General features: G+C 45.6%; 1 protein-coding gene across 1 annotated transcript in view; it reads left to right on the plus strand.

Annotated features, from left to right (window-relative positions):
- The window catches only part of pum1 (pumilio RNA-binding family member 1), a 107,805-nt gene that overhangs the window by 42,140 nt on the left and 43,090 nt on the right, over positions 1 to 22,575 (plus strand). Inside the window, 2 exon segments of the mRNA XM_083785916.1 lie at positions 3,059 to 3,371; positions 6,146 to 6,239. Of these exon segments, the coding sequence (XP_083642042.1) occupies positions 3,059 to 3,371; positions 6,146 to 6,239 (407 nt within the window).

The following is a 22,575-nucleotide window of genomic DNA, read 5'->3' on the forward strand; positions in this document are numbered from 1 at the left end:
TGGCCGTGTTTAGGCGCTCCAAAGGACACACATTGGCCGTGTTTTGGCCGTGTTTAGGCGCTCCAAAGGACACACATTGGCCGTGTTTTGGCCGTGTTTTAGGCTCTCCAAAGGACACACATTGGCCGTGTTTTGGCCGTGTTTAGGCGCTCCAAAGGACACACATTGGCCGTGTTTTGGCCGTGTTTAGGCGCTCCAAAGGACACACATTGGCCGTGTTTTGGCCGTGTTTTAGGCTCTCCAAAGGACACACATTGGCCGTGTTTTGGCCGTGTTTAGGCGCTCCAAAGGACACACATTGGCCGTGTTTTGCAACACAGGAAGCCAGGGGAGGAGACTCCGTGAACTCCTTTGGTGCAATAAAGGGACACTTCACCCTTTTTGCAAAAACATTATATGTTAATGAAGAAGATTTAGAACACTTTCCTGGGGTTCTTTTTTATGTGTGCAATATGTGGTTTTAGATATTTTTGATTTTAGCAGTGATGTCATGGACACTGGGCTCACTTACTGGACTACAATTCCCATAATGCTTTGGTGCACTGCTCCACCTCGTGGATGGGGAGAGGGCTGAACTTACTGAGACAACATGTAGTCCAAGGAAGCTCTGAGAAGGAAGAGAAGTGGTCACGTGACTGGGCTGCGCCATGACACTTTCATGGGAGCCAAACTCACACCGGAAGTGCAATGAATACATGGCAGTGAATGGAGCCGGCTGGACCAGCTCATAACAAACATTATTCATGAACAATTGAGACCTTTAGTAAAGTAATCACTTCTGTAAAATAACAGAAGACAAGATTATCACAGGTTGTTTTCTAATCACTTACTTTTCGACGTGCACAGAGTGCACAGTATATCATTTTATCTGAGGATCTAAACAGCAGCAGGTATCGTTTCTGGCTCTACTACTTGCTTCTGAAGAAGGCGGTCGCCTGAAGATGCAAGTAGGCCGGGCGCAGCGCACGCTTTGCGACCAGCAGCAAATAACTTTGGTCTGACTGATGTATTTATATGTGTTTCAAGCCTTATGACCTGCTGTAAAACCTTTTGCCCTTCGGGGACACTAATAAACAACCTTTAAACCTTGAACCTTGAAAGTATCGCAAGATTTGGCTGCCAGACAGGAAACGGTGGGAAGTCTCGCGATACTTTGGCGCGTTCAGAAAGGTACTTTGTGCTCTTTAGATACCATACCTCTATAAACATTGCACAGTGTACACATCGAATAGCAACACAGCAGACAATAATGTGTTACATGTCTTCTGTTATTTTCACACACGTGCTGTTTAGAGTGTGATTAAATATTTGTAACTTTATTATTGCCATTGAAAAGAAATGCTGCTGTGACGATGATGAAGAAGAATAAGCGCACGTCGTCGTCGCGGTTAAATCCGTCTTTATATAATTGGCTCAGTTATCAAACCATGACATTGTTGTCAGAAGCTCAAATATTGATTCAGATTGTAAGTTTAGTGCAATTCTTAAGACAAAGACAGAGTTTGCAAACTAAAGTAGCATAAACACAACACCAGCTAGCACCATAACAAACGTCCTGAGGTAAAAAATGTTCTCCCCGAGTTCTGTCGGTAAGGCTCAAGGCTTTTGTCACATGATAGCGCAGCTGATTCCAGGCATCACATTAGGGGTAAAAAGGTACCACGTGTATATAGCAATAATAATAATTACTATTATTATTATTAATAAACCATAGTATTAATTAACAGGTTACATGCAGGCATCACTTTAGGGGTAAAAATGTACCTTTGCACATAATAATAATAATAATAATAATAATAAACCATAGTATTAATTAACAGGTTGCCATTTCCTTAAGGTTTACAGGTTAAACACTTCTTATACTTATCTTTACAGGTTAAACACTTAACCATAAACATCCCCTCTTTGAATTTAAATGTAAGGCATTTGTACAATTAATAAATGGCTTATTGAAAGTTAATGCATTTTTTTGTATTTATTTGTTTTGCTATGTAGCCTACAGCAAATATCGGATCGGCAAATATCGGGAAATTTCAAAATTAATATATCAGATCGGAATTGAAAAATCAGTATTGTTGCATCTCTAGCTACAGCCCTTCTCTCTGTTTTTACTCACCACCGCTCAACGTTATTTCAGCTCCGGTGGTCAGCTCACCACCGGAGCAGTGGTCACCTCACCACCGGAGCGGTGGTCAGCTCACCACCGGAGCGGTGGTCACCTCACCACCGGAGCGGTGGTCAGCTCACCACCGGAGCGGTGGTCAGCTCACCACCGGAGCGGTGGTCAGCTCACCACCGGAGCGGTGGTCAGCTCACCACCGGAGCGGTGGTCACCACCTCACCACCGGAGCGGTGGTCACCTCACCACCGGAGCGGTGGTCACCACCTCACCACCGGAGCGGTGGTCACCTCACCACCGAAACCAGACTATGAATGAGCCTTAAAGGGACATTTCACCCTTTTTTCTAAATAATATATGTTAATGACGTTTAGAAGATTTAGAACACTTTCCTGGGGGTCTTTATGTGTGTAATATGTGGTTTTAGATATTTTAGATCTGAGCAGTGAGCCTGTTGTCTCTGATGTCATGGACACTGGGCATACTTCCTGGACTACAATTCCCATAAAGCTTTGGTGCACTGCTCCTCCTTGTGGATAGGGGGAGAGCTGTCTTACTGAGACAACATGTAGTCCAGGAAGTAAGTGAGCCCAGTGTCCATGACATCAGACACTGTGCTCACTGCTACAATCTAAAATATCTAAAACCACATATTACACACATAAAGACCCCCAGGAAAGTGTTCTAAAGCTTCTAAATGTCATTAACATATATTCTTTTGCAAAAGGGTCCCTTTAACACTAAAACATTCCAGGTGACTAAAATGTGACAACTAAATGGAGTTTTATTCCTAAGACTATGACTAAAACCAAAACATTAACATTTTGCTGCCAAAAAAAAAACAATTGTCAGATGTAAACATTATCATCATTACACGTTTATTCACGAGGTTTTTCCTGTCGTTCTTTTTTTTTATTCCATGGTCACCCTGTTGTCCAGTCGTCCGCCGGGCAACATAATGCCGCCCCAGGGACCCCTCGAGGGCGACCACATGCTGGGCATCGCCCCCCTCCACGGTGGGGTGGGCGGCGACGGTGGGGGCATGGTGCCCATGGGAGGAGGAGGAGGAGGGGGCGGGGGCGGGGGTCCCAAGCCCCCCCAGGAGGACTTCTCGGGGGGCGTGGAGCAAGGCGGCGTCACCATGGACCAAATGGAGTCCGTGATGGAGCCGCTGCAGTTTGACTACAACTCCCAGATGCCCATGGACTCCGCCCCCACCGTGGGCCTGTTTGACTACACCAATCAGCAGCAGGTACTGAGACACATGGTAGGGCTGGCTGTCACGAGTATGACATTTTTTTTACTTTTTACTCACCGTTTATTATTGTCCTTATATACGAATGATTTGCAAATTGATTGTGTTGGCTTTTAAAGGCCTTGTATTAACCCATTCTGACCTGAGATCAGATTCTAAAAATGTCTGTTTGAAAATGACAGTTTTCTGAAAAAGCTATGTTTCTGTGTCAGTTTCTATGTCAGACCTACAAGCTCGTAGCGCGCCACCGAGTTGCTAACACCAAAACGTGTTCCCGTCCTAAAATGGGTTAAACATAAGTTGCACGAGGCAGATTCGATATTGAATATTAAAAAGAAATTAATGATGCGATGAATCTGTACTGTGTTTGTTAACCCATTAAGACCTGAAAAGGTCTTCTAAATCCTGACGGTTTTCTGAAAAAATCTGTTTCTGTATCAGTGGTTCTCTCAAACTATACTTAATGTCAAGGATCCCCAGAAATTATATGAAAATATGTTGTTTTCAATATGTTGAAAATATGTTGTTCCACCCCCCCCCCCCCCCCCCCCCCAGAAGCAAAGACATGAGTTAAAGCGTTGGCTCTGACATAGTACATAGATAAACTTCCCTCAACCCATTCTGACCTGAGATCAGATTCTATTAATGTCTTCTACATCCTGACAGTTTTCTAAAAAAGCTATGTTTCTATGTCAAGTCGTTCTTCCGTTTTTCAAAAAAATAGCAGACCTACAAGCGAGTGGCGCGCTATGAGCTTGTAGATCTGCTATTTTTCAATAGCTAAAGCACAACATAATGCTAACACCAAAAGGGGTTCCCGCCCCAAAATGGCTTAAAGGTTTTATGACATTCATTTTCATTTATTTTTCTTTTTTCTTTTAGGTTTTATGACCTCAATTACACCCAAAAAACCTGAACTTTGAACATTCAGTGGATTTTCTGTGGTCTGAAGTTTTCTTTGGTGTTTGGAAGCCTTTTGAGCTACAATGAAAACAGGCAACACTGTGAAAACAGTGACATCTGCTGGCAAATCCCATTGACATATATGGGATTTGCAGGGTCTTACATCACTTACTGCCGGCAAATCAGAGCAACTGTTTGAGCCACAAAACCCCAGATCACAGAAAATCTACTGAATGTTAAAAGTTCATGTTTTTTGGGTGCAATTGAGATTAGAAAACCTAAAAAAAACAATTCCAAAACCTTTTTTTTAATGTCACAATCCCTTTAATGCTTATGTCTGGTCTGGTTTCAGTATTAATTTATGCTATATTGTCTCTAATATTAAGGTTATTTTTGCAAGGCATTGTTTGTATTGGGGGGTGGGGGGGGGGGGGGGGGGAGGGGGGGCGAGAGACATGGCCAAAGCATTCCCGGGGGTCCCCTCCCCAGCCAAAAACGTTGAGAACCTCCCCCCCCCCCCCCCTGCCCCAAAACAATGCACAACAATTATTTGGAACTTCCCAACGCGCGGAGCCAGCCAGCCATAACATTGGGAGAGAGAGAGAGAGAGAGGGGGGCGACCATAAAAATAAATAGCATTTCCGTGAGGCTGAACGGATGTTCATGTTAGATCCTGAATGTAAGTCATAACGTAAACATTGGTGTCTCTCTATGGCAGGTGTGTGTGTGTGTGTGTGTGTGTGTGTGTGTGTGTGTGTGTGTGTGTGTGTGTGTGTGTGTGTGTGTGCGCGTGCATGCGTGCGTGTGTGTGTGTTCTAAGACCTGCTGTGGAGCGGTGTCAGAATGTTTGATGTGTGGTTCTGTGTGTGTTTTAACCCATTCTGACTTGAGATCAGATTCTAAAAAAAGTCCGTTTGAAAATGACAGTTTTCTGAAAAAGCTATATGTTTCTATGTCAGTCGTTCTTCGGTTTTTCAAAAAATAGCAGACCTACAAGCTCGTATCGCGCCACTCGGTGGCGCGCTACGAGCTTGTAGATCTATTAGGTCTGACCTCGATTAGTCGAATAGTCGACTAATCGATCGGAACGGGTCTCAGTCGACTGACCACCTCTTAGTCGATGTTCATCAAAAAAAAAATATATATATTTATTTATTTTTGCCCCAATTTTTTTTATATAAAAATACAATATTTACAAAAATATACAAAAATATTGTATTATTCCACTAGGTCTGTGGGGACATAAACACATTTGAACATTCTGACTGTTCAAATCTCCAATGTGCATGTGGAGTGTGTCTGCCTGTGTGGCAATGTGCCACTGCCTGTGACTTGAATCTGGCCTGATAGACTCCAGTCGACTAAGAGGTGGTCAGTCGACTGAGACCCGTTCCGATCGATTAGTCGACTATTCGACTAATCGAGGTCAGCAAGAATGTTTGATGTCTGAGACTGAGACTGGTATACAAAACGAACAGCACATACTGGTGTGTCCCACAACACTGGTGTGTCTTACACAAAGATATCAGAGTGAAATATGGACACGAGGGTATTGATTTGAGCTCACTCTTTGTGGGCACTAACAGAGACTTTGCATTATGCTACTGTACCTGTGCCTGCCTGTCACTTGTTGTGGAGCAACAGAAAGCTCCGGTGGTAAAGGGATTCTGTATTGTGTATTGCATATTTTAATGTATTGTACCTTTTTTTTTTAAGTTTTTGATTCATGGGTTTTTTGTATTATTGTTTGGACCCAGTGTTTTACACATTTATGTGTGAATAAAGTACCTAACTCAGTAGCTGTGGTTGTGTGTGCGTTGCAGCTCTTCAGTAACTCTTCAGTAACCGTGGTTGTGTGTGCGTTGCAGCTCTTCCAGAGGAACAACGCTCTCGCCGTACAGCAGCTGACCGCAGCCCAACAGCAGCAGTACGCCCTGGCAGCGGCGCAGCAGTCTCACATCGGTAAGAAAGACGCCAGTTCACGTTCACGCCAGTGTTGTTTTTGGCAGCAAATTTCTGTTTTAGTTTTAGTCATAGTCTCCTGAATAGTTTTCACTTGGTTTTAGTCACATTTTAGTCACCTGGAATGTATTAGTGCTAGTCTAGTTTTAGTCGACTAAATCTACAGGTGATTTAGTCGACTAAAATGTATTTTTGCGGGCCTTGTTGCCGTCATAATGACTTATTTTACACTTGCTGAAAATAGCCGATCTACAAGCTCACAAGCTTGTAGATCTGCTATTTTCAGCATGCAACCAAGTGTAAAATGACTTATAGTGGATCTCTTGTCCACTAGTCCCTTTATAACATTTTAGTCTAGTTTTTATTTGTTGACGAAATTGTCAGTATAATTAGTCTTAGTTTTAGTCATCGTAGCTTAGTTTTAATTTAGTTTCCATTTAGTTTTCTTCAGTGTGTATTGTGCGATTATATTCGCCACCCCTCCACTCCATGTCCTCTCCTCCTCCTCTCCTCCTCTCCTCTCCTCTCCTCTCCTCTCCTCTCCTCTCCTCTCCTCTCCTCTCCTCTCCTCTCCTCTCCTCTCCTCTCCTCTCCTCTCCTCCCCTCCCCTCCCTGTGGAGTCCAGAGTCATTTGGGATCGACGGGCGGTCCGGTCGGCTGCTCACCCGTGCCGTCGATAAAATAAAGTTATAAATAGGGTGATGTCAGTCGATTTGGATTTGAATTAAAGCCTACATACAGACCAAAGTTTGGGGTAGCCCGTTCTCTCTGCTCTCTGCACACCCATGTGCCATGTCCACACACACACACACACACACACACACACACACACACACACACACACACACACACACACACACACACACACACACACACACACACACACACACACACACACACACACACTCACTCACTCACTCACTCACTCACTCACTCACTCACTCACTCACTCACTCACTCACACACCCAACAGAGTTGTAGGAGGGGAAGTGTGCAACAGTGTGTGCTGCTGTGCTATCCCGACCTGCGTAGCCGGACCGGCTGCTGCTCTGTTGTGTTGACGGCTACTGTACGGTACGGTACGCCGCTGTTTACACACAGCAACGCAGTTTGGGCTGCATTCTGATTGGTCAGAGGTGCTGCAGTTCGCCTGCGAATGTCTGCAAATTTCGACACCAGAGCGAACAAATAAAGAGCGAAAACTGTCGCAGTTTCGCACATTCGCCACTGATGTGGAAGCTTGCATTGACTTCAATTGGTTTTTTTTTTAAATGCGAATTTTTCGCACGAATAAATCGCGTCGACTAAATATACTGACAATTTTGTCGACAAATAAAAACTAGACAAAAACTGTTAGGAAGGGACTAGTGGACAAGAGAGCCAGTATAAGTAATTTTACACTTGGTTGCATGCTGAAAATTCTCAGCAAGTGTAAATTACGATGGCATCAAGGCCCGCCAAAATGCATTTTAGTCGACTAAATCAACTGTAGATTTAGTTGACTAAAATCCCACGATATTTAATCGACTAAAACTAGACATTCCAGGTGACTAAAATGTGACTAAAACTAAATTAAAACCATTCAAGAGACGTGACTAAAACTCAAAATCAAAATCGGCTGCCGAATATAACACTGCTGCAGTGATTTGTCGTGTTGAATTGTACTACTAACTGGTGTAACAGATTGGTTTGATTTCTCCTTGAATCAAATCCCCCTCGCCCCAGACAGTAAAAGGTCTTGAATCAAATCCCTCCACCCCCAGACAGTAAAAGGTCTTGAATCAAATCCCTCCCTCCCCCCCAGACAGTTAAAGGTCTTGAATCAAATCCCTCCCTCCCCAGACAGTAAAAGGTCTTGAATCAAACCCCTCCCTCCCCAGACAGTAAAAGGTCTTGAATCAAACCCCTCCCTCCTCAGACAGTAAAAGGTCTTGAATCAAATCCCCCTCGCCCCAGACAGTAAAAGGTCTTGAATCAAATCCCTCCACCCCCAGACAGTAAAAGGTCTTGAATCAAATCCCTCCCTCCCCCCCAGACAGTTAAAGGTCTTGAATCAAACCCCTCCCTCCCCAGACAGTAAAAGGTCTTGAATCAAACCCCTCCCTCCCCAGACAGTAAAAGGTCTTGAATCAAATCCCTCCACCCCCAGACAGTAAAAGGTCTTGAATCAAACCCCTCCCTCCCCAGACAGTAAAAGGTCTTGAATCAAACCCCTCCCTCCTCAGACAGTAAAAGGTCTTGAATCAAATCCCTCCCTCCCCAGATAGTAAAAGGTCTTGAATCAAATCCCCCTCGCCCCCAGACAGTAAAAGGTCTTGAATCAAACCCCTCCCTCCCCAGACAGTAAAAGGTCTTGAATCAAATCCCTCCCTCCCCAGACAGTAAAAGGTCTTGAATCAAACCCCTCCCTCCCCAGACAGTAAAAGGTCTTGAATCAAACCCCTCCCTCCCCCAGACAGTAAAAGGTCTTGAATCAAACCCCTCCCTCCCCAGACAGTAAAAGGTCTTGAATCAAACCCCTCCCTCCCCCAGACAGTAAAAGGTCTTGAATCAAACCCCTCCCTCCCCCAGACAGTAAAAGGTCTTGAATCAAACCCCTCCCTCCCCAGACAGTAAAAGGTCTTGAATCAAACCCCTCCCTCCCCCAGACAGTAAAAGGTCTTGAATCAAACCCCTCCCTCCCCAGAAGGTAAAAGGTATTGAATCAAACCCCTCCCTCCCCAGAAGGTAAAAGGTCTTGAATCAAACCCCTCCCTCCCCAGAAGGTAAAAGGTCTTGAATCAAATCCCTCCCTCCCCAGAAGGTAAAAGGTCTTGAATCAAACCCCTCCCTCCCCAGACAGTAAAAGGTCTTGAATCAAATCCCCCTCGCCCCCAGACAGTAAAAGGTCTTGAATCAAATCCCCCTCGCCCCAGATAGTAAAAGGTCTTGAATCAAATCCCTCCCTCCCCAGACAGTAAAAGGTCTTGAATCAAATCCCTCCCTCCCCAGACAGTAAAAGGTCTTGAATCAAATCCCTCCCTCCCCAGACAGTAAAAGGTCTTGAATCAAATCCCTCCCTCCCCAGACAGTAAAAGGTCTTGAATCAAATCCCTCCCTCCCCAGACAGTAAAAGGTCTTGAATCAAACCCCTCCCTCCCCAGACAGTAAAAGGTCTTGAATCAAATCCCTCCCTCCCCCAGACAGTAAAAGGTCTTGAATCAAATCCCCCTCGCCCCCAGACAGTAAAAGGTCTTGAATCAAACCCCTCCCTCCCCAGACAGTAAAAGGTCTTGAATCAAATCCCCCTCGCCCCCAGACAGTAAAAGGTCTTGAATCAAACCCCTCCCTCCCCAGACAGTAAAAGGTCTTGAATCAAACCCCTCCCTCCCCAGACAGTAAAAGGTCTTGAATCAAACCCCTCCCTCCCCAGACAGTAAAAGGTCTTGAATCAAATCCCTCCCTCCCCAGACAGTAAAAGGTCTTGAATCAAATCCCTCCCTCCCCAGATAGTAAAAGGTCTTGAATCAAACCCCTCCCTCCCCCAGACAGTAAAAGGTCTTGAATCAAATCCCTCCCTCCCCAGACAGTAAAAGGTATTGAATCAAATCCCTCCCTCCCCAGATAGTAAAAGGTCTTGAATCAAACCCCTCCCTCCCCAGACAGTAAAAGGTCTTGATTCAAATCCCTCCCTCCCCAGACAGTAAAAGGTCTTGAATCAAATCCCTCCCTCCCCAGACAGTAAAAGGTCGTGAATCAAATCCCCCTCGCCCCCAGACAGTAAAAGGTCTTGAATCAAACCCCTCCCTCCCCAGACAGTAAAAGGTCTTGAATCAAACCCCTCCCTCCCCAGACAGTAAAAGGTCTTGAATCAAATCCCTCCCTCCCCAGACAGTAAAAGGTCTTGAATCAAATCCCCCTCGCCCCCAGACAGTAAAAGGTCTTGAATCAAACCCCTCCCTCCCCAGACAGTAAAAGGTCTTGAATCAAATCCCTCCCTCCCCAGACAGTAAAAGGTCTTGAATCAAATCCCTCCCTCCCCCAGACAGTAAAAGGTCTTGAATCAAATCCCTCCCTCCCCAGACAGTAAAAGGTCTTGAATCAAATCCCCCTCGCCCCCAGACAGTAAAAGGTCTTGAATCAAATCCCCCTCCCTCCCCCAGACAGTAAAAGGTCTTGAATCAAATCCCTCCCTCCCCAGACAGTAAAAGGTCTTGAATCAAATCCCTCCCTCCCCAGACAGTAAAAGGTCTTGAATCAAATCCCTCCCTCCCCAGACAGTAAAAGGTCTTGAATCAAACCCCTCCCTCCCCAGACAGTAAAAGGTCTTGAATCAAATCCCTCCCTCCCCAGACAGTAAAAGGTCTTGAATCAAACCCCTCCCTCCCCAGACAGTAAAAGGTCTTGAATCAAACCCCTCCCTCCCCAGACATTAAAAGGTCTTGAATCAAACCCCTCCCTCCCCAGACAGTAAAAGGTCTTGAATCAAACCCCTCCCTCCCCAGACATTAAAAGGTCTTGAATCAAATCCCCCTCGCCCCCAGACAGTAAAAGGTCTTGAATCAAATCCCTCCCTCCCCAGACAGTAAAAGGTCTTGAATCAAATCCCTCCCTCCCCAGACAGTAAAAGGTCTTGAATCAAATCCCTCCCTCCCCCAGACAGTAAAAGGTCTTGAATCAAACCCCTCCCTCCCCAGACATTAAAAGGTCTTGAATCAAACCCCTCCCTCCCCAGACAGTAAAAGGTCTTGAATCAAATCCCTCCCTCCCCAGACAGTAAAAGGTCTTGAATCAAACCCCTCCCTCCCCAGACATTAAAAGGTCTTGAATCAAACCCCTCCCTCCCCAGACAGTAAAAGGTCTTGAATCAAATCCCTCCCTCCCCCAGACAGTAAAAGGTCTTGAATCAAATCCCTCCCTCCCCAGACAGTAAAAGGTCTTGAATCAAACCCCTCCCTCCCCCAGACAGTAAAAGGTCTTGAATCAAACCCCTCCCTCCCCAGACAGTTAAAGGTCTTGAATCAAATCCCCCTCGCCCCCAGACAGTAAAAGGTCTTGAATCAAATCCCTCCCCCCCCCCAGACAGTTAAAGGTCTTGAATCAAATCCCCCTCGCCCCAGACAGTAAAAGGTCTTGAATCAAATCCCTCCCTCCCCAGACAGTGAAAGGTCTTGAATCAAACCCCTCCCTCCCCAGACAGTAAAAGGTCTTGAATCAAAACCCTCCCTCCCCAGACAGTAAAAGGTCTTGAATCAAATCCCTCCCTCCCCAGACAGTAAAAGGTCTTGAATCAAATCCCTCCCTCCCCCAGACAGTAAAAGGTCTTGAATCAAATCCCTCCCTCCCCAGACAGTAAAAGGTCTTGAATCAAATCCCTCCCTCCCCCCCAGACAGTAAAAGGTCTTGAATCAAATCCCTCCCTCCCCAGACAGTAAAAGGTCTTGAATCAAATCCCTCCCTCCCCCAGACAGTAAAAGGTCTTGAATCAAATCCCTCCCTCCCCAGACAGTAAAAGGTCTTGAATCAAATCCCTCCCTCCCCCCCAGATAGTAAAAGGTCTTGAATCAAACCCCTCCCTCCCCCAGACAGTAAAAGGTCTTGAATCAAACCCCTCCCTCCCCCAGACAGTAAAAGGTCTTGAATCAAACCCCTCCCTCCCCCAGACAGTAAAAGGTCTTGAATCAAATCCCTCCCTCCCCCAGACAGTAAAAGGTCTTGAATCAAACCCCTCCCTCCCCAGACAGTAAAAGGTCTTGAATCAAACCCCTCCCTCCCCCAGACAGTAAAAGGTCTTGAATCAAACCCCTCCCTCCCCAGACAGTAAAAGGTCTTGAATCAAACCCCTCCCTCCCCCAGACAGTAAAAGGTCTTGAATCAAATCCCTCCCTCCCCCAGACAGTAAAAGGTCTTGAATCAAATCCCCCTCCCCAGACAGTAAAAGGTATTGAATCAAATCCCTCCCTCCCCAGACAGTAAAAGGTCTTGAATCAAATCCCTCCCTCCCCAGACAGTAAAAGGTATTGAATCAAATCCCTCCCTCCCCAGACAGTAAAAGGTCTTGAATCAAATCCCTCCCTCCCCCAGACAGTAAAAGGTCTTGAATCAAATCCCTCCCTCCCCAGACAGTAAAAGGTCTTGAATCAAATCCCTCGCCCCCAGACAGTAAAAGGTCTTGAATCAAATCCCTCCCTCCCCAGACAGTAAAAGGTCTTGAATCAAATCCCTCCCTCCCCAGACAGTAAAAGGTCTTGAATCAAATCCCTCCCTCCCCAGATAGTAAAAGGTCTTGAATCAAATCCCCCTCGCCCCCAGACAGTAAAAGGTCTTGAATCAAATCCCTCGCCCCCAGACAGTAAAAGGTCTTGAATCAAATCCCCCTCGCCCCCAGACAGTAAAAGGTCTTGAATCAAATCCCTCCCTCCCCAGACAGTAAAAGGTCTTGAATCAAATCCCTCCCTCCCCAGACAGTAAAAGGTCTTGAATCAAATCCCTCCCTCCCCAGACAGTAAAAGGTCTTGAATCAAACCCCTCCCTCCCCAGACAGTAAAAGGTCTTGAATCAAACCCCTCCCTCCCCAGACAGTAAAAGGTCTTGAATCAAACCCCTCCCTCCCCAGACAGTAAAAGGTCTTGAATCAAACCCCTCCCTCCCCAGACAGTAAAAGGTATTGAATCAAACCCCTCCCTCCCCAGACAGTTAAAGGTCTTGAATCAAATCCCTCCCTCCCCAGACAGTAAAAGGTCTTGAATCAAACCCCTCCCTCCCCAGACAGTAAAAGGTCTTGAATCAAACCCCTCCCTCCCCAGACAGTAAAAGGTCTTGAATCAAACCCCTCCATCCCCCAGACAGTAAAAGGTCTTGAATCAAATCCCTCCCTCCCCCAGACAGTAAAAGGTCTTGAATCAAATCCCTCCCTCCCCAGACAGTAAAAGGTCTTGAATCAAATCCCCCTCGCCCCCAGACAGTAAAAGGTCTTGAATCAAATCCCTCCCTCCCCAGACAGTAAAAGGTCTTGAATCAAATCCCTCCCTCCCCAGATAGTAAAAGGTCTTGAATCAAATCCCCCTCGCCCCCAGACAGTAAAAGGTCTTGAATCAAATCCCTCCCTCCCCCAGACAGTAAAAGGTCTTGAATCAAATCCCTCCCTCCCCAGACAGTAAAAGGTCTTGAATCAAATCCCTCCCTCCCCAGATAGTAAAAGGTCTTGAATCAAACCCCTCCCTCCCCAGACAGTAAAAGGTCTTGAATCAAATCCCCCTCGCCCCCAGACAGTAAAAGGTCTTGAATCAAATCCCTCCCTCCTCAGACAGTAAAAGGTCTTGAATCAAATCCCTCCCTCCCCAGACAGTTAAAGGTCTTGAATCAAATCCCTCCCTCCCCAGACAGTAAAAGGTATTGAATCAAATCCCTCCCTCCCCAGACAGTAAAAGGTCTTGAATCAAATCCCTCCCTCCCCAGACAGTAAAAGGTCTTGAATCAAATCCCTCCCTCCCCAGACAGTAAAAGGTCTTGAATCAAATCCCTCCCTCCCCAGACAGTAAAAGGTCTTGAATCAAACCCCTCCCTCCCCAGATAGTAAAAGGTCTTGAATCAAATCCCTCCCTCCCCAGACAGTAAAAGGTCTTGAATCAAACCCCTCCCTCCCCAGACAGTAAAAGGTCTTGAATCAAACCCCTCCCTCCCCAGACAGTTAAAGGTCTTGAATCAAATCCCTCCCTCCCCAGACAGTAAAAGGTCTTGAATCAAACCCCTCCCTCCCCAGACAGTAAAAGGTCTTGAATCAAACCCCTCCCTCCCCAGACAGTAAAAGGTCTTGAATCAAATCCCTCCCTCCCCAGACAGTAAAAGGTCTTGAATCAAACCCCTCCCTCCCCAGACAGTAAAAGGTCTTGAATCAAATCCCTCGCCCCCAGATAGTAAAAGGTCTTGAATCAAACCCCTCCCTCCCCAGACAGTAAAAGGTCTTGAATCAAATCCCTCTCGCCCCCAGACAGTAAAAGGTCTTGAATCAAATCCCTCCCTCCCCCAGACAGTAAAAGGTCTTGAATCAAATCCCTCCCTCCCCAGACAGTAAAAGGTCTTGAATCAAACCCCTCCCTCCCCCAGACAGTAAAAGGTCTTGAATCAAATCCCCCTCGCCCCCAGACAGTAAAAGGTCTTGAATCAAACCCCTCCCTCCCCAGACAGTAAAAGGTCTTGAATCAAACCCCTCCCTCCCCCAGACAGTAAAAGGTCTTGAATCAAACCCCTCCCTCCCCAGACAGTAAAAGGTCTTGAATCAAATCCCTCCCTCCCCAGACAGTAAAAGGTATTGAATCAAATCCCCCTCACCCCCAGACAGTAAAAGGTCTTGAATCAAATCCCTCCCTCCTCAGACAGTAAAAGGTCTTGAATCAAACCCCTCCCTCCCCAGACAGTAAAAGGTCTTGAATCAAATCCCTCCCTCCCCAGACAGTAAAAGGTATTGAATCAAATCCCCCTCACCCCCAGACAGTAAAAGGTCTTGAATCAAATCCCTCCCTCCTCAGACAGTAAAAGGTCTTGAATCAAATCCCTCCCTCCCCAGATAGTAAAAGGTCTTGAATCAAATCCCTCCCTCCCCAGACAGTAAAAGGTCTTGAATCAAATCCCTCCCTCCCCAGACAGTAAAAGGTCTTGAATCAAACCCCTCCCTCCCCAGACAGTAAAAGGTCTTGAATCAAACCCCTCCCTCCCCCAGACAGTAAAAGGTCTTGAATCAAATCCCTCCCTCCCCAGACAGTAAAAGGTCTTGAATCAAATCCCTCCCTCCCCAGACAGTAAAAGGTCTTGAATCAAATCCCTCCCTCCCCAGACAGTAAAAGGTATTGAATCAAACCCCTCCCTCCCCAGACAGTAAAAGGTCTTGAATCAAACCCCTCCCTCCCCAGACAGTAAAAGGTCTTGAATCAAACCCCTCCCTCCCCAGACAGTAAAAGGTCTTGTCGTTATTCATCTTTCTCTGTGCGACGCTGACAGCTCGTCACCGTGATGATCTGAATTGGCTGAATGTTCCTCGGGCCTAATTGGGCACGGCTATAATTCAATTAAGAGACGACTGACTCGATCCGAATCCAATTACGCCATAACCAAATACTTGGACAGAAAGTGGAACAGCACTCAAACCGTGGGCCAACAGAGCAAACATCAGCACTGTCAAAATGCAGAGTTTTTCCCCTCCCTCTCCTTTGGGGGCTCACTTTTGACAGTGTGACAGAGGAGAGACAGCCAAGCTACACCAGGGAATCTTTGCGCGCGTGCGTATGCGTTTACTGCGCGCGTACCGTGCGTTTTGGATAGGACCAATATATGTCATTAACCCATTCTGACCTGAGATCAGATTCATACGAGGTTTCCGCCGGACACACACTGGTCTGAGTAACCCATTCTGACCTGAGATCAGATTCTAAAAATGTCAGTCGTTCTTCGATTTTTCAAAAAATAGCAGACCTACAAGCTCGTATCGCGCCACTCGGTGGCGCGATATGAGCTTGTAGATCTGCTATTTTTCAATAGCTAAAGCATAACATGATGCTGACACCAAAATGGGTGCCCGGTCAGAATGGGATATATGATACCAGCTACACCAGACGCACGGATACCGCGGGCCATCCTACGCATGCTCTAAAAATAGGATCGGTTCTAATTTCTTTACGTGCGTGCGTATGCCCCCATGCGCGCGTATCTATATATCCTCCCTCCCATTTCGCACGCATACTTTGTGCGCGCAGTGTGCTTACGTCAAACGCACACATGCCCGCTGTAGCTTGGCCGAGAGAGAGAGAGAGAGAGAGAGAGAGAGACCCAGTGACAGTGGATAGAGAGAGAGAGACCGGAAACACGATGATAGAGCAGTTTGGTTTTCTTCCAACCAGTGGTCCGGGGACCACCAGTGGTCCTTGGAGGTGGTCCCTCTTGAGTGTAAAAGTTAAATTATTGTTAGGCATGGAGGGGAAGCAGTGCCCAGCGGTAGCAGCAGCGCCGCTTGCAAGATGAGTTTTTTTTTTAAACTGTTAACCCATTCTGACCTGAGATCAGATTCATACGAGGTTTCCACTGGACAACACACTGGTCTGATTATAACCCATTCTGACCTGAGATCAGATTCTAAAAAATTTCAGTCGTTCTTCGATTTTTCAAAAAATAGCAGACCTACAAGCTCGTAGCGCGCCACTCAGTGGCGCGCTATGAGCTTGTTGATCTGCTATTTTTCAATAGCTAAAGCATAACATGATGCTAACACCAAAATGGGTTCCCGTTCAGAATGGGTTAATTCATATCATCAGTGCTTCGATGTATGAACTAAAACCCTAAGTCCCTCCAGCTTTTATTTTATCATAAGCGGAAAGCTTCCCAGACCTTTGACTTGTTTTAATTTGGACCCTTCAACATTGCTTAATTCACAATCAGCGTTTTATGTTGTGAAATCTACTGGGTCATGAGTTCCAGATCAGCGTTTGGTGGTGTGAAAAAAACTACTACTAGTCATCAGGGATGCCAGATTTGTGGGAGAGAAACGAGCAAACCTGGTCTATGAAAACAAGCCCAAACGAAACGACAAGACCACGCGAGCACGAGAGCATGCTTACATTGCATCGTCACGTACATCGGCTTATATCAGGGGCGGCCTTAGGAATCTGGAGGCCCGTTTCAAGACCAAATATGAGGCCCCCATATACCTATGACATCATTATTTTGTTGATACAGCCGTATGTTGATACGAATAGTTTGACTGATCACACGCAGCCATTACTCTCGACAATTAGCAACAACAACAACACCTTTCCTCATCCTGTCATCCCTTCCCAATCAAAGTGTCTCCCCTTTGCCTCCCAATGCTGCACATTTTACCATGTTATTTACATAAAATAGGTGTAACTTTACTAACTTAACATTAACATTGTGGGAGAGAGCAAGGCAGTGAGTGAGCGAGAGAGAGGGCCAAGAGTGGCGGGGGGTGACTGACGCCTGGCGTTCAGTTGGAGCTTGGAGGCCCCCCTGAGGGTGGAGGCCCGTTTCAATTGAAACTGGTGAAACATACTTAAGGCCTCCTATGGGCTTATTTGAAAATGGCCGATCTACAAGCTCACGACATGTCCCAAGCTTGCAGATCTGCTATTTTCTAAAATGAAATCTTGACAAAAAATGTGAGCTATGTGGAATGTTTTTGGAACATTTTAGCAACACAAACCTTGTATTAGCGGGTCCCTGGCTGGTACAAAATATCTTCATATCGGGTGGTGGTGGTCCGTGGACAAATGCATATTAATTTAAGGCGGTCATGTTTGAGAATCACTGGTTTAAAAACGTAATACTTTCAGCGCCATTGCCAATTTGCCGAATCCCTTTGTCAATTAAAGCCTAATTTTGATACTGACGCTTGCCGCCTTTGCCGAAGCCCTTCGGCAATTGTGCTTTTATAGTGCATTCGATCAAGCGACCCATAATGCTACTCACGTTAGCCGGTTAGCTAGCTGTGTTGTTAGCACAGCACTGGATCGTTCATCTTAGATCGTCGTCGACCATAATAATCCAGTCTATCCGTTTCTTTCAATCGCCTGTATCTCCTATTCGTTGTTCCCAGATGGCTTTTTGCTCAAAACAGCGTTTCTTTGACGGCACAGAGACGGCGATGTGGAGCTCTCCAGTGCTCTGGCATAGATCAATCATGTAAACAAAGGTTGTCTTGGCAACTTAAAGCTGGCAGGGATAAACCCACTTCCGGTGGCTTTTCAAAATAAGAGCTCGACTAGAAAAAATGCTGGCGTGAATTAGGTCCTAATTTTTCAATAAATGATAGCAGTAAATTAAAAAATAGTTAAGAAGCAAGCCCAAATAAGCAACTATACTTTTATGGAAACCCAGCCCAGAAACCCCCAGTTCCGCAACGAACTACCAAATATTTACAAGTGACTTTACAAAAAAAAAACAAGGCCCAACGTTACGCTTATAATAAGCGGAACATGGCAACAGTGCCGGTCATCATGCGTTAAGTGCTGTGACCAGTCGGTCAGTTAAACAGTTAAAACCTGGACTGTATATTCTGTCCAGATGGTTGTCGTGTCTCCCGTCCATGGCAGATGTACAAGCAGCATCAATCAAAAAAAATAAAGGCCGGTAATTATCCCATTCTGACCTGAGATCAGATTCATACGAGGTTTCCACTGGACACACGCTGGTCTGATTAACCCATTCTGACCTGAGATCAGATTCTAAAAATGTCAGTCGCTCTTCGATTTTTCAAAAAATAGCAGACCTACAAGCTCGTAGCGCGCCACTCGGTGGCGCGCTACGAGCTTGTAGATCTGCTGTTTTTCAATAGCTAAAGCATAACGTGATGCTAACACCAAAAGGGGTTCCCGTTCAGAATGGGTTATAGCATCGTTTGCTGTCTGTTCGTTGCCCTGACCGTGGTCATAAGAAGGACCTCTTCTTCTTCTTCGTCTTCGTCTCAGATGTAACGACACTGGAACGGTGACAAGAAATTACAGGAGAGGAGGAGGAGAAAAAAGGAGGCCAATTTGAAGACTCATTGAATTAGAGAATGCACCGCTTGTTGTTGACCAGATTGAGCTCAATGTAAAGGCTATAGAAGGCAGGTGACTGCTAAGATTGAATTAACCCATTCTGGGCGGGAACCCCTTTTTGGTGTTATGGCATTCACGTTATGCTTTAGCCATTGAAAAATAGCAGATCTACAAGCTCGTAGCGCGCCACCGAGTGGTGCGCTACGAGCTTGTAGGTCTGCTATTTTTTGAAAGAATCGAAGAACGACTGACATAGAAACATGGCTTTTTCAGAAAACTGTCAGGATGTAGAAGACATTTTTTAGAATTTGATCTCAGGTCAGAATCGGTTAAATGGCAGATGGGGTGTGTGTGTGTGTGTGTGTGTGTGTGTGTGTGTGTGTGTGTGTGTGTGTGTGTGTGTGTGTGTGTGTGTGTGTGTGTGTGTGTGTGTGTGTGTGTGTGTGTGTGTGTGTGTGTGTGTGTGTGTGTGTGTGTGTGTGTGTGTGTGTGTGTGTGTGTGTGTGTGTGTGTGTGTGTGTGTGTGTGTGTGAGCTGACATTCCCTGACACACAGACTAAACCGTGACATCCCACACTTATCTTCTCCTTAACCTCCAGTCCGTCTCCCAATCGGCACCGGCCCGTCTTTCACGGCCTCTAAAAGAACACGAGGGAAATGTTCTGGTTCTATAGCCAGTACAGTACACGCATGAATTACAGTCCACAGGGAATATATATATACGATCCACAGGGAAGCTGTCGGAGCCTTCCCTGAAACATCCGGGACAACGCGCTCCACGCGACAACACGTTCCTAGACTCCTCTCCCTCTCCTGGCTCCCGAACTGTGGAACAAACTCCCCCCCAATATTGCAGTTAGAAGAACTCCCAAACTTTCGCCATTTTAGTCCCTCCACATGCCAGAATTGTAGCTCTCAGTCCCGGCAGAGTATAGTTCCGGAGTGGTTCCTCCAACGGATTGTTTGTCCCTGGTCTTTCCCTAGTGGGTCTGATGGAGGGTAGCTACTTCATGGGACGTAAGTCGGGACTTGATCACCCCCGGCTGGGTCACCGGAGTGAGGGGTATGTGATGTTGGGAGACCCGAAACCCCGATGTATCGCTGAGGATACGTCCCAGGTGATGACCTTGGGATACATCACTGAGGATACGTCCCAGGTGCATCCGTGCGATGTATCACTGAGGATACGTCCCAGGTGCATCCGTGCGATGTATCACTGAGGATACGTCCCAGGTGCATCCGTGCGATGTATCACTGAGGATACGTCCCAGGTGCATCCGTGCGATGTATCACTGAGGATACGTCCCAGGTGCATCCGTGCGATACATCACTGAGGATACGTCCCAGGTGCATCCGTGCGATACATCACTGAGGATACGTCCCAGGTGCATCCGTGCGATACATCACTGAGGATACGTCCCAGGTGCATCCGTGCGATGTATCACTGAGGATACGTCCCAGGTGCATCCGTGTGATGTATCACTGAGGATACATCGCTGAGGATACGTCCCAGGTGCATCCGTGCGATGTATCACTGAGGATACGTCCCAGGTGCATCCGTGCGATGTATTTTCGTTCTGAAGACTCCACCTGACCTTAGCCCGTAACACATGCCATAGCCTCGATGACCTTGCAGGCTTAATGCAAAGGTTAAAATCTAAAACGTAATTTAAATAGATAGATGGCAGGTTCATTTCTTGACCTGGCATCCTATAATTTGTACAGATTTTTAATGATACTCGTTTGTTTTTGTTTTTTAGCCTGATGATAATTTATGTTCTTGGTTTATATACCTATGATCCTAGATTACAATTTCTATGCATTTGATAATAGGTAATAACCTTGTGTTTGCCTTTGGCTACTTCGTAAATCTTTCCGGAATTGAGAGCGTCTGCTAAATGCCTAAATTGTAAATTTGATGCTAGGTGTATGTAAGTTTGATCGTTGGCTCCCAGCGTTAATCATTCAAAGATTCAAAGAGTTTTTATTTTTATTTTATTTTTCAAAAACAGCAGACCTACAAGCTCGTAGTGGGGCACTCGGTGCCGCGCTATGAGCTTGTAGATCTGCTATTTTTCAATAGCTAACGTATAACATAATGCTTTAACCCATTTTGAGCAGGAACCCCTTTTGGTGGTTACATACGTTATAATTTAGCTATTATAGCTAAATTATAGGTTTATAATTCTACAAGCAGATCTACAAGCTCATTATTATTATGAGCTTGTAGATCTGCTATTTTTGAAAAATCGTTAAAATGTGCCTCATATCTTTCAGAAAATTGTCATGATTTAGAAAACGTTTTTTTTTTCTTTTTAATTTTGACGTCAGGCCTGAATGGGTTAAAACACCAAAAGGGGTTCCCGCCCTGAAACGGGTTATAACCAGCAGTAACATTTAACCACGTTATAGGCCTACCTGGCATCCCTATTTCTGGGCATGTCATCATAGGTGGAAAAAAATAATAATAATTTCAAAGATTTCAAAAAAATCACACCAGTGTGAACCAAGTGGTGCAACTCCCGTCTATTGGTTCTCTGTATCGTTCCAATTTGTATCATTCCAATTTCTTCTCTGTATCGTTTGCGTCCAGCAGGTGGCAGCCATGTCACATACTTCTCTCGTTCCAATTTCACGCATGCGCACACCACTCGTGCTCACACAGGTACACACGTACACAGGTACATGGACATTGCATGCTGGATGTAGAAGTGGTTGCACCACTTAAAAATAAATAAATAGAAGATCTACAGGCTCACAGTCCGTCACGATGGACCATTTTTATAAGCTTGTAGATTGGCCATTCGTCCTACGACAGTGTGTATATATAGGGCATAAGTGGTTAAAACATCTATTTATAATTGATAGGTTTGGGTGTGTGTACACTGTACAGACAGACAGACAGACAGACAGACAGACAGACAGACAGACAGACAGGTCGAGGGACAGACAGACAGACAACAGACAGACAGACAGACAGACAGACAGACAGACAGGTCGAGGGACAGACAGACAGACAACAGACAGACAGACAGACAGACAGACAGACAGACAGACAGACAGACAGACAGACAGACAGACAGACAGAGCCCAAAGTTGAACCCCAGTAGAAGTCTTTGTTTTGTATGCATTTTCTTTTCTCTCCATCTGAGCCTCCTCAGTACACAATCTGCTGAATCAATACTTTCTCAAAGCGAGGATGACACGTTTTGCAAAATCTGAGGCTTAGTTTAAACTCTCGTCGTCCCATGACGGTGTCCCTCGTTGGCGAGACACACCGCTGTACTACGAAGCATAAATTAGGCTTAACCCATTCTGGGCGGGAACCCATTTTGGTGTTAGCATCATGTTATGCTTTAGCTATTGAAAAATAGCAGATCTACAAGCTCATAGCGCGCCACCGAGTGGCACGAGCTTGTACTGTAGGTCTGCTATTTTTGAAAAATCGAAGAGCGACTGACATGGAAGACATTTTTTTTTAATCTGATCTCAGGTCAGAATGAAAACTGTCAGGATGTAGAAGACATTTTTTTTAATCTGATCTCAGGTCAGAATGAAAACTGTCAGGATGTAGAAGACATTTTTTGAATCTGATCTCAGGTCAGAATGAAAACTGTCAGGATGTAGAAGATTTTTTTTTAATCTGATCTCAGGTCAGAATGAAAACTGTCAGGATGTAGAAGACATTTTTTTAATCTGATCTCAGGTCAGAATGAAAACTGTCAGGATGTAGAAGAATTTTTTTTAATCTGATCTCAGGTCAGAATGAAAACTGTCAGGATGTAGAAGACATTTTTTTAATCTGATCTCAG

The sequence above is a fragment of the Protomyctophum parallelum genome, assembly GCF_964188405.1.
Source record: "Protomyctophum parallelum genome assembly, chromosome: 1".
Lineage (NCBI taxonomy): Eukaryota > Metazoa > Chordata > Actinopteri > Myctophiformes > Myctophidae > Protomyctophum > Protomyctophum parallelum.